General features: G+C 42.9%; 1 protein-coding gene across 3 annotated transcripts in view; it reads left to right on the top strand.

Annotated features, from left to right (window-relative positions):
• LOC142803889 (membrane metallo-endopeptidase-like 1) overlaps positions 1 to 12,894 on the top strand; it is a 48,866-nt gene that overhangs the window by 18,624 nt on the left and 17,348 nt on the right. For all 3 annotated transcript variants that reach the window (XM_075890164.1, XM_075890162.1, XM_075890163.1), the window contains 3 exons: positions 763 to 904; positions 6,103 to 6,201; positions 7,164 to 7,448. In XM_075890164.1, the coding sequence (XP_075746279.1) occupies positions 838 to 904; positions 6,103 to 6,201; positions 7,164 to 7,448 (451 nt within the window). In that variant the 5' untranslated portion in view covers positions 763 to 837. The remainder of the gene's footprint in view (positions 1 to 762; positions 905 to 6,102; positions 6,202 to 7,163; positions 7,449 to 12,894) is intronic.

Below are 12,894 nucleotides of genomic sequence, written 5' to 3'. Positions count from 1 at the left end.
AGTCGATTCTTCACAGTAGTCCCCAGCCCATCACACTCAGGCAACTGCAGCCCTGCCCACCACGGTGGTCAAGTGACTAAGGTACTCGGCCTCAGACCCACCGGTCGCGGGATCGAGCCCTGGCAGCTGTAGCCGCATTTTCAATAGAGGCTAAAATGCTTGAGGCTGGTGCAAGGTAAAAAGCCCCAGAAAAACAAAATTTCCGCACCCTTTTACTAAGGCGCCTCTCGTAAGCATGCGGTGGGTTTAGCAAGTTAAACCCCACCCATCATTGATATTAACTATAACCCCCTTAACACTCTCACCATGAAAGAATCACCTTCCCTCTTTGTTTTCCACCGGGGTATCAAAAGAAGTTGGTCTACACCTCGACCCCAGCGCTGTTACTCTCAGGAGCTGAATACAAAACGAGTTGAACACAAAATTGTGGAAAATAAACCGATTCCTGGTGGTAGCCCTGTGAAAGTCTTCAAATACTGGGAATATATTACTCTGGAAACACAATTTCCTCACAACGCTCCCAGTTTTATTACTTCTGACATACAGTATAAAATTACCAAATGTAGAACGTGGAAAATGCGACTTCTTGTATTAGGTATTATCCCAGAGCGTACACTTTCAAGTCGTGAAGAAAGCGTTGAAATGTTTTTTATTGCTTGTTTTCTGGGGTTGGTGTGGTACTGTCAACCTTGCAAAGCTACAGGACACTTCCCGGCAAATTAGTCTCTTACGGGCGTTCTATTTTTTTCTGTTCAATAATAGGTGGAGCGCAGCAATAAACTAGATAAGTGGCGATCTCATAATCGAGACATAGAGGAATACTACCCATTCGTGACGATGTATGGTGCGAAGCCGCCTTTGGACAAGCAACTCGCCTTGAAGATTCAGCGATACGAGAACCGACGTGAGATGAGTTCATTGTTATTATTTATTGATTATCTTTTAGCTTGCGCTAAATACCATGAAATGTGTGCAGGTTCCTTCGAGAAAGATATTATGAAATTTAATACTATATGGTGACAGCGAATGACATCTCTAATCAATAAGGGCCTTGCGCTACCCACAATCCTGCGTCATCATGCTTCAGCCGCCTACATTATACACTAACTTGAATAAGGATACCAAAACGTTTTGCGCTAGGAGGAGTATTTATTATATATTTCAAATCAATGAAAAAATTCAAGTCATTTCTACTCAACCGTGTGTTGCACGCATTGTGTTTACCCTGGGCCACAAATGTCCAAACAACAAATATAAATACAAGAAAAATATCCGGACAGCATCTGTTTGTGTGATAGGTCATGGACACTCAGCTCTGGCGTTCCCACACCTTGGCCTATTTAGTGATATATAATTTTTCTATGTATTCTTGTCTTACTAAAATGTCTTGATCTTTCTCGCCCTGCACATCCTGCACTCCGCATTCTATTACGATTTAGATATTTCTGTATAAATGCAGCGATATGCAACGCATAATTACTTTATTGTATGTCAACTACATAATTATTTGTGTTGTGTTGCCCTACTGATTCTATATCGATTGTTTTCAATAAAGAATGTAGCCTTCGTGAAAACAAAAGTAGCAATCGCTTATACAGCGCGTTTGTGCGTCCACCACGATTGAACAGTTACTGAAGGGAGGCAACTGCATGCTACTTGCAGCGTTTCCTTTACTGTAGTTGAGGTTGCTTAAACATATTCAGAACAGTATTTATAGACATAAACATAACTGATTTACCTATGGGAAATGAGTGGTGGAAACGGGCCAAGTCCGTTCTTCGAATAGTTCAGTGCCACTTAGAAACTCCGCGTTTCGTGGCAGAGCCTTCCTCCCGCATGGCCTCGTATCCTCCTACTCTGATGGGACAGAGCCAGTGTTGTCATTGACGGCATTTTCGAAGCGAATGGTACTGTAGCATTTAACTGGTTGTTTGTAGAAGAAGAGAGCAGATTATGCAGGTGTTGCACATATAACATTATTTTTATCTGACCAAGACTTATCCATATCGTAGGTTATGACGGGCAGTATTAAACAACTTCATCATATGATAGACAGGACGTACACATTATTTGCAAACTATTTTTTAGAATGAAAGCTGCTTTGTCTCTGAGAGGTTCGTGGGCGCACGTTTGCCTAAGCCGCTGAAGTAGCTCTTCTGAAAATGAGCTCGTAAAGATAACTCATGTGGGGATGCCTCGGTTCAAATTATTTAGGCTACACACATGTCTCATGCTATGGGTAAAATAGCGGATCACTTAAAGCTCAGCTTTCTGGAGCCACTCTATGCGGTATAGCTTCTTTTTGCGTTGGCTGCTGTGCTAAAGTGGGTTCTAAAGTTATCGCTCGCAACGGTACCATAAATATACTTTTAATTGGCTTGATCGTTTCATTTGTCTAACCGAGAGATTTAGCTTTCTTCTTGCCCCTGTCTCATTACAATGAAGGTGTTTCAGAAGCACCGTTTTACTTGCCAAACAAGATTCCGGTACGAGGCCTGCCGAAGTGTGAACTGTAGGATTAATTTTGACTGCATGGAATTCTGTAATGTGCACCTAAATCGCGCTTGGGTGTTTTTTGTGTTTCGTCACCATCGAAGTATGACCGCCGTGGCTGGGAATCTATAGACCGTTTTCCGCAGCGGCAAATGATCACTGCCACGTTTTAACACGTGATCTAATGGGATTCTCCCTTTAACTTCCTCATCGTCACTAATGGTGGGCTGATTCGTCGTTACTCCCGCGTCAAAGGCCAGCAATGTGGGCACAGCGGTTTTAGGGTAAGGTGTTGACATGGAAGGCAGGGCGATGAGTGCCGGTGTTTCACATAGTTTCACATTGTCGCCCGGCAGCAGGCCGGGCTCAGCAAACTGCTAACGAGTTGGCGCTTAGCTGGGTCTTCGATACCAGAGACAGAAATAAGCGTCTTTTCATTTCTCTTTTCTTCATCTTGAAATAAAGAGCCACTTATATATAACCAGACGATATTCTTGCTACGCTCGCCCGCGCGCGCATAGTCTGCGCGCGCGGGCGACCGTAGACGGCAGGGCAACGTCCGCCACACGCCAAATGGCGGCCATGCCACCGAGGAGCACGCCATGGTGCTTTGATGTGGTGGTACCATCTAGTTTTGCTAAAAAAAACTATCTGCGGAAAACGCCTATATCGCGCCTTCAAGCACAGCAGCGCGACACCATACGTGTATTGCTGCAGCGGTGCTTTCTTTTATCAGCTTCCACATGCATGCATACCATGCATAGAACATAGATAACACGCCAGAAAGAAATTCACGTAGCTGCCCCTTGCCTCTATGTGCCCTACTGCACAAGAGAGTGGAGTGGTTGCAACGCAGCACATGCTTATCAATGGAAGGGCGTCAGCCTGCTTGACCGAACTTCAAGAAAGCAACCACTAAATGAGACAGCACTGTCTCTTCGACGCCAGCTGACCCGAAAGTCGCCTGTTTGATGCCAGCTATTCCGTTCGCATTTTGATGAATGCAAAATGGTAGAGGCCCGTGTACGACGTAATCTAAGTGCACGTCTAAGAACACCAGATTCTTGAACTTGGCGTCGTCATTCATTACAGTGTCTCGCAATCATATTAAGGTGTCAGGAAGTGAAAATACATACAATATTGCATTCGATGCCAGAAACATATGTTAGCGCAGCCCGCTATTCCAAGGCTTCTCTCCGCTTTGCAATGACTTCCTCAGGGAGTACCCTTCAATCTATGGAATGTTTTTCTGAACCCCAGTCAAGTATTACTGATGCAATGGCTGCTCGAACTATTCGCGCTGAAACTTAAAACGAAAACAGTTCACAGGCGTGCTTTTGCTGCGATACACTGTGGCCGCTTCTCTCTGTGTGAGAAGCTCAGTTGTGCCTCAACGCGCTGCAGGTTCCGGTTTGTCACAATGCAGCGCTGGTCTCGTACAGCGGGCGTTGTGACAGGCCCGACTGCGCGTGAATGAGATAGGGCGGTTGTTGCAAGTGCGCCATCGGCTCACAAGGATAGGTCTCATTCATGCGGGAGGACGCGAGGGATGGTGTGGCTCCTGTTATGCTTGAATGAAGGGCTGAAGTCAAGGCGTATGGATGACGTTAGCGTGCGCAGCAGGTGCACCCACGTCGAAGGAATGTATCCTGGCAAGGACTTCAGTGTATACACCAGAGCACAGCAAGCTCAATGCTTGCTGCCATATTGAAAAGCGCTTGGTGCCATCCAATGCAAGCGTGGCGGAGCAACACCCTCAACTGCCACGCGAGCAGACGCTCTGCAAATCAAACCGCGAAACTTCACTACCCGAGTGCGGCTGTAAGCATGTTTCGCGCTCTTGCTGTGCTAAAATTTCATGCTGATTTCGTGTGACGCGTTGAGGAGACCTTTCTCGACAGTCCGGAATGTCTGCAGCACATAGAATGTGGAAGCAACTTCATTCGGTACGCATTATTCCACTGAAAGACACGCGAACAGCGTTAACTGCGGCGTGCCTTGGCTGTGACAAGGCAGAATTTGTGCTTTGCTGCATGCAATACCACGTTCGACGATTGTTCGACGTGACGCATTTCAATACCAACGTGAAAATAGTTTTTTCGCTTGAAACAAATACAACCAAAAACAATCTGTGCATGAATTTCGGGCTTAACAGAGGGTTCTTGTTATGAAAGTACTGAAGCTGACTAGTGGCAGAATACTTAGATAATTAGTTGCACACTCATTAACTTGAATTTCCATAAGTAACATGGAAGAACGTTTTAATTCATTTTCCTACTTTGAATGGTATGCTGAGTGTCTTGGAAATATGCCACGCGAATTTGACACTTTTCCGACAGCACATCATCATTCGTGACTGAAAGGGATATGGGCGATGGAACAGTCTAAAAGATGTGCTGCGTTAACAACAGCATCAGGAATCGAATGTCGAGCCAGCATTCAGTTTAATTCGGAGAGAGACACGCAGCCAGCAAGATAACTGCTTCTCACGTTCAAAGATCAAGCTTCGAACTCTGCCCCCTTAGATCTTTGACCACTGTGTAGTAGTGTATTATGAGCTTAGGTAACAATGAGGTGAGAACTTTGGCCGCGCAATTATTAAGAACGCACACGGTTTTCTTTTCCTTGACCGCGTACGCTTTGAAAGGGTACATTTTGATCACCACTTTTTTATGAAATTAGCTTTTTTATGCAAACCTTTCATGAGATTTACCGTATGCTGTATCAACGTCTAGTTCGGTGACATGCTTTCGGGGTGAATATAGGCTACCAAGTGCAAAAATGGGTGCATCAACGTGAACAGTGATACACCGGCCGTACGCTACTACATATTTTGCGATTTGTCAAATATCAACGTAAAACTAAGAGTCAAGTACTTCAGTGAAGATGAGGTAATTGACAGGTAAACTGATTTCTACGACACTGGCATTGACCATTGATTTCGTGATGGCACAGAACCACTCTCATATAGCGTTTGGCTCACTCCTAGAAAAAGAGAAAAGAATAAGGAAAAATGGTGTCTTTTCGTCCCACATTAATCATCCTCCGACTTGCCTTGGTTTACTTTTTTTGAAAACTAGGCGATAGCGACTTTCCTATCGAAAATGCTTTGTCACACTGATAACTCACTTGTAGGTCGGAACCGCGAACCGCCGGGTGCTCGACGAGAGTGCAAGAAAATTTCCGCGAGAAGGATGACTAATATTGATGTGGGACAAAAAAACGCCCTTTTGACACAATGATTTCTCAAGTGCCATTCGTGCTCTCGAGTCTAAAGGAGGTGGAATAAGTGTGTGCAAGGCCCACGGATGTGGCATAGCTTACGTGAAACAACTGAGCACCCACGTAAACTGAAGAAGGCCAAGCATAGCTGCAACCAGTTAACCACTTAAAAGAATTGGTAGAACATCGTTTTGGGCAATTTACTTAGAAAAAACTTAGAAATCACTTAGGACACCCAACCTGTGGGTAAATGGCATTATTACACGGACATTTATAGTGTTAGAGCCACATTTTCAGAACAGAAAGCATTGTATCATCTCTCTGAAAGGCACATGAGTAAAAACACTTGCACTTATTTTCTTGTTCTGTCTTGTTTTTCTTTTGTAGTACAAGCCATCGAGGTAACTACCATCACACCGTTTGAGGACTTGACGTACACTCCTTTTGAAAAACTCGGTGAATCCACAAAACCGTACGTTACTGCAAGTAGGTGTATGTTTTTATTTCATTTTCAAAAACTGCCAAAGATTTTTATTTCAACAGGTTTTCGTTGCCAATTCACAACTTAAAAATAGCTATTATTCTATATTTAGTTGTTTTTTTATTATCATCTTCTCTAACCAGTTATGTTTTATCTGCATTCTTTATATATTTTACAGAGTATAGCGCCTACTAAATTTTAAGGCCAATACGATTTTGCTTTTTTCTAAACAAATTGTGTTGTGCTTCTTGCATTCTCATATGATACCCAGCTTCCTAAACACTTTTGAAAATCAGCGCTCACATGTTTAGGACATAGCGCGTTGCCATGCAGGATCGCCTGACCTAGAGCAATTCAGGATCTGTCCGAGCTCTGACGAAACGCTTTTTGGGATGCGCTCACCAGTGCAAAAAAATTCAATCCACTCCTCAGCGCAATGCGTTCAATTGGTTACCATGCAACCTGTAATCGCGTCAAAGATGGTTGACGAAGTTGGGTTGTGTTTCCAAAGAAGTGGCGCCTTCTTTAATTTGTTTATCCTGTCAGTGAGTGAAAAAATGAGCCCATCGTATAAAAGAAGCCTTTTCAGGTGTTATTTTCCTGACAAGATCTGCGTAAATTCAATTTCAAGCTTTAATGCCTGCACCAGGTCTGCTTTAGAATAATCAGCGCGGCTTCTGAGGTTCGTTGTAGTCGAGCACCTGACAACATCGTGATCCCAGCTAAACCTGAGGCTACGAGCTAATCATCAGTCCGCTCCCTTCAGTGACCTTAGTTCCTCCTTTTCCGTAATAAAAGAATTTATCATCATCATCTTGTAGCCATAGCCGCCGTAAATCGAATTCGGAGTGAACTCGTCTGCCCGAGAAGCTGGGGCCATCCTGCATAGCGCCCTAGTACCTTGAATTTCATTTATGCATATTTTATGACTGCAGTGACGCTAATCGACATTTCTTTGTCTTACCAGATGAGTGGATCACCTTTTTTTACAAGTACACCAATGGCACCTATACGGAATACGATTCTGTTATGAGCCGTCCATACGCAATCGCCATCATCGTAAAGCTCTTCAAATCCATGAGTGTGGGCCTAAAAGGGCTGCGATACCTGGTCGCCTGGACCTTCTACAGGCAGCTAGTGGAAGTCACTGATCAGTATTATTTCTTACGCGGCAAGCCAGCCAGTGACGTTTGCTACCAGCATGTGAAAGACGTCATGAATCTGGCAATTTTAACCCACTACTTTCATACTGGTATGTATATGCACATACTTTATCCCGCTCAGATTGCCTTTGAAATGATTCCACACGTGAGCTGGCTGACAGAACAACTGTAAGGAGAGGGCGGAGCCAGAATATGAACATCAACAGTTCAATAGTTACAAACGTGATGAATATCAAAAAGACCAGAGACTAGTACTGGCCCCCCAAAATATAGGTATTTAATTTTTAGTGTATAATACCTTCAGTTGGGTATCTGAAAGATTTCCCTCTGACCCTTTATTATGAGATTTGGGGATTTTACGCGCTGAATGCTTCTTTCACAAAAGGCTACTTGAGCAGGATTTAGAAAGCGTTGACAATAGTTCTGATGTGAAGGAGCTTTAACACCCTAGCTTCTGTAGATCCACGGCCGTTACTGCCAATGGGGCCACTAGACAGAGAACATCTACAAGAGTCACTATTATGGGCGCCCTGCGAACGCCTTCACACAATGGTGAAAAAATTATGGTCGCTAGTCATCGCTGGGCAACCTTCTGAATTACGGTAAATAATTAAAGGCAGAGGTTGAAGAAACAGTCGTAGCTATGTCTAACCTGTACAATAATAGCATGTGCAGCGATTACGCGCGTATTTAGGTCGATTATACAGTGCCTGTCGTACCAGATGCAATAGCACTCGTTATTACTTTACCATGGTGGTCATTGCTGATGGCATTCACCCAAGCTTATTATGCAATCCTAGCGACGATGAATTTGGTTCTGTAAATACGAATAGTCGAAGAAGTGCTCTGACGACTTGTTTTTTTTTCTAGTCTTCAACATCTCAAAATGTTCGCATCGCCTTGCCCACGAGTATTTTGTTACAACCTGTACGGGGCGTGACCGACGATGAATAAAAACAAGTTCTACAGCTGTGCACAATTTTACCCTGTAGATGAGGGCCTGTTTATCGAAAGGGGGTCCGCGTGGAGACCGTTAATCTCCTGTGGCTGTGCGAAGGCTGTCTTTTTTATGCATTTCATTTATGTCTGATTTCGAAGCTTTCAAATTTGGACACCCATATGAAATATTGAGAATAGTGAAATGTGTGAAGAAATGTTGCTCAAACGAGCGTAGGCAATATCTTAAGCGGTGACATAAATATTGTGTAGAATAAGCCTCTATGCCTGAATCAAAAGCAGTCACAAACAGCCAATTTGCATTGAATTTTTCCTAAACAACATACACAAAATTGTGTCACTGTATGCTGCCTTTTTTTTCAAATTTCTATACCTAATGTGATAGATGCCCTTGCAAATTAATGGAGATTCATGGTGAGCAGAGCAGACTATTAAAAAAATTGAACTTATTACTAACCTTTGGTATACATATTGATAGTTAATTAGTCAAAGTTCTTGCCTCGACCATTAATTAATTCGTTCGTAAATTTGAATTCTGACTGCATTAGTGTACAGTGTATGTTGGTGTATCCGCATGCATGTTGTGTACCACAGGTTTTGAATATTTAGCCAATTTCGCTTGATTGCGTCTCTTCGAAAGTGACCTTCAATTCTTCGAATGTGTTATGTAAACTTTTAAATTTGTTTGTGTGTAAATCTTGTGTGTACACTAGTAGGCTGTTTGTTCAGAATTTTTTTGAATTCAATGTATTGATTCTTCTTTTTTTTTCTATGCTCATGTCAAAGCTTAGGGCGAACTAAGTAGGGACAGCGGCCTTTACTTCGATGTTTGCCGGAGCCCTTGACTCTGCGGTGAGCTCTGTATTGTGCTCAATGTAAAGTATCAGCATGAGCCTGAATACGCCTACTGCAGGATAAAGCGCTCTTCTATGATCCTCCAATCAATCCGATTTCGTGCTTTCTGCGGCCACGTTATACCTGGGAAGTGATTATTTCATCTTCCTACCTAACTCTTCAGCTCCCCTTCATGCGTTTGCCTTCTCAAGGAATTCAGTCCGTTACTTTAATGACCAGCGGTTATCCTGCCTACGTGCAACGTGCCCGGCCCGTGTTAATTTCTTCTTCTTGATTTTATCAATGATATCTTAAACCCTGGTTTGTTCCCTGACCCACTCTACCATTTCCTGTCTCTTGAAGTTACACCTACGATTTTTGATAACGCTCGCTGCGTCGTCCTCAATTTAAGCTGAACCCTCTTTGTAAGGCTCCACGTTTCTGCATCGTAGGTAAGTACCAGTCAGATGCAGCTATTATATGCCTTTCTCTTGATGGACGGGTCAGTTTGCCATTCTTATTTATGAAATTCTCGCTAAATGTGACCTTCCCCATCTTTATCCTTCAAGTTATTTTGCTCTCATGGTTAGGTTCCGTGGCTACAGATAATGTTAGACATACTTCTTAACAACTTCTACTGTCTCTCCACCTATCGAAAAGTACTATTTTCTGCCAATACTTTTGCACATTAATTTAGTTTTGTGCATAATATTTTCAAACCTACTGTTCTCCTTTCTGTGTTCAGTTTCGTAGTTGTGAGCGGTAATTCATCACCTGAACAACTCATCAAGGCCATGTCAACAGTGAATTGCAGGTTAAGATAATCTTCATTAACTCTTATTCCCAACTGTTCGCAATCTAGGGTTCTGAAAACCTGCTGTAAACACGTGGTGAATAGCATTAAAGAGATTGTGCCTCCCTGCCTTACATTCTTCTTTATTGGCATTTTGTCGCTTTTCTTATGGAGAGTTATGGTTGCTGTGTCTGCACTGTAGATTTCTTCCAGTATGTTTATGTAGGGTTCATCGATGACCCCATTCCGTAGCGCCTACAATACTGCTGATGCCTCGAGTTATTCAATAGTCTTTTCGTAATCTATGGAAGCTTAGTTTCTTTTAGCGGGACGGCTCAGTGCTCTCCCATAGTTGAATACGAAGTACTCAAAATTGTTAGATTTTTTTCTAAACACTTGAAAGCTATGTAATTGGGCTGGTTGTACTCCGCGGATTACTGTATTACCCTATTTATAGTGAATATGGTCCGTTGATGAGTAGCCGGTGTGAAATTCTGTTTGGTATTTTGCATGAGTTAACTCCAATCTCGCTCTAATTGAATTAGCTGTTATTTTTGTAAATAGTTTGTAGAGAGCGGAAACTAAGATAATCAGCTTGTAGTTTTTCAAGCCCATGGCGTCTGCTTTCGCATAGATTAAAATAACGTTGGCATGCTTCCGAGATTCTGGTACCCTTCCCGTCAAGAGACAATTCGTGTATAAGATGACCAGTGTTTCTTACACATTTTGTCCGCCATCATTTAGCTGGTTAGCTGTTGACTTATCGTCACCAACGGCTTTGCCTATATGCATTGCTTATTCACCCTGTTGTTACTTGCAGAATGTCGAATTCATCTGGGCTATTATTGGTTCTTATGATATTATCCTGGTAGTTTTGGCATTTGTACAGCTCTCTGTGGAACTCCTCTACCACCTCAACTTTCCTATCCATCTTGGTTTTGATATTGTTGTTTTTGTTAATGCATACCTTTGTGATTTTTTCCTATGCACAAATTTGCTTTCGCAGCTTTTAGGCTCCTGTCGGTTTTTACACCTCTCTCGGTTCTCTTCATGTTATACGTTCTGGTTTCGGCTAGCTTGCGCCTTTTGATTAACGTTGAAAGCGGCAATAGCTTCATATAGTCGGTTGCGTTTGAAGCTCTTACGGTTTGCTGTTCCTTGATAAAATATTTACCTCCTCAGATTGTTTTCCAGTGTCGTGTCTAGTGACTGATCCTCCTACTTCCATGGCACACGCTTCGATGATACTAGTATGTTTATTGTTCGTTGTGTCAACGCTAACGTCGGTTACCTCGTTTAGAGCCTCAAATCTGTTCTGAAGCAAAACTGCGAATTCATGTAGTTTTCCTTTGAGCACATTGATTGGCTTCTTGCGCAAGAGTTTATGCTTTTACTCTTTTAGCTCATGGTGAATACGTGCAATTATCAATCTACCGTCACTGCATCGGATCTTGCCAACTACTTCTGCTTCCTTTACAATGCCTGGGTGTACACACATTATAAAATCTGTTTCATTTTTAATCTTGTCATTAGGGCTTCGCCATGTTCACCTACTGTTAGCCCTTCTCCTGAAGAAGGTATTCAATATCCGTAAATTATTACGTTTTGTGAGCTCTGCTAATACCTACCCTGGGTCATTTCCAGAGTCGATGCCATAATCCCCACTGCATAATCTCCGGCCTTTTTATTGCCTACCTTGGCATTAAAGTCGCTCATCAGAATAGTATACTGCGTATTTGCTTTATTAATGCCTCACTCTACGTCTTCATAGAAGCATTCAACATGTTTCGATCATCATGTTTCGATTTAGACGCATAGGCCTTTACTATTTCGAGCTTGTACCTTTTGATAAACTCAAGTATGATACTTGCCACCCTCTTACTGATCCTATAGCATTCCTCTGTGTGGCCAGCGGTATTTTTCTGTATAAAAAAAAAACCCGCCCCTACGGTAGAATTCTCACTTTTCCTCCTACATTTCTTGAGCCCTTATTAAATCCTATTTAACACTGTAATTCTTCGAATAGCACAGCGTGACTAGTGTCAATAGAGAGCGTTCTAGAGCTGAACGTAACCAATTTCAGATTCCAATGATTGCCGTTCCGTACCCAGATTCTCAACACCCTCCGCTGCGTGGCAGGTCTGACCACCACCTTTGACAGTTGCTTCGCAGCCGCTGCGGACTTAGGGCCAAGGGCTAATTGCTGTAGTCATGTAGGTAGTGACCAAGAACTTCACCAGGGTGCAATACCCTGCTATGGTGAGGAAGTGTATACCACAGCAGGTGGTCGCCAGGGAGGCCAAACCGCAGACCTCTTCTTTTTATTCTATTTAACGATTTATTTATCACGCTTTTTTGGTAAAGATACGGTTGGGATTACTCCAGCATCTCCATTTGAATCGAAAGTTCTCATTTTATGCTAGGCTGCTGTGCTATCTCTAACTTAGAAGTGTGGCGGCTTGGGCTAGTTGGTATGGCATGACGATAGTTATAGCGCGAGAACAAAACAACGACACAGAGACAAGAAGGACACGAAAGACACGAGCGCTCGTGTCTTTCGTGTCCTTCTTGTCTCTGTGTCGTCGTTTTGTTCTCGCGCTATAACTATCGTCATGCTAGCTCTAAGTAGAGAGTTTTGTTGCACTTTCTTAGCACTGTACAATACTACTTGACTGCTTATCAGCGATCAACTTATCATGGATCGTAGCTCGCCTGGTCTTTCCTCTACTGTTTGAAAGTCCATAATTCTATTTTGATGGCTAAGACCCCCAAATGACCCTCTTTCTCACGCTTTTATTCTCTCCGAACTTCTTCCTTTCGCCCTCAATTTTGACATTGTTGGCGTCCAAGTGTCCGTAGTGCCAGAGGTTTGCTAATTTCAAGTGGTCACACACCTGCTTTGACGTTTACTCTAAACTGATTAGTTGCAACCTCCTGTGTTGCGAACTCAT

Source organism: Rhipicephalus microplus, chromosome 3, assembly GCF_043290135.1.
Source record: "Rhipicephalus microplus isolate Deutch F79 chromosome 3, USDA_Rmic, whole genome shotgun sequence".
Lineage (NCBI taxonomy): Eukaryota > Metazoa > Arthropoda > Arachnida > Ixodida > Ixodidae > Rhipicephalus > Rhipicephalus microplus.
Note: the sequence above shows the minus strand (reverse complement) of the source record. Positions and strands in the feature narration are given on the sequence as shown.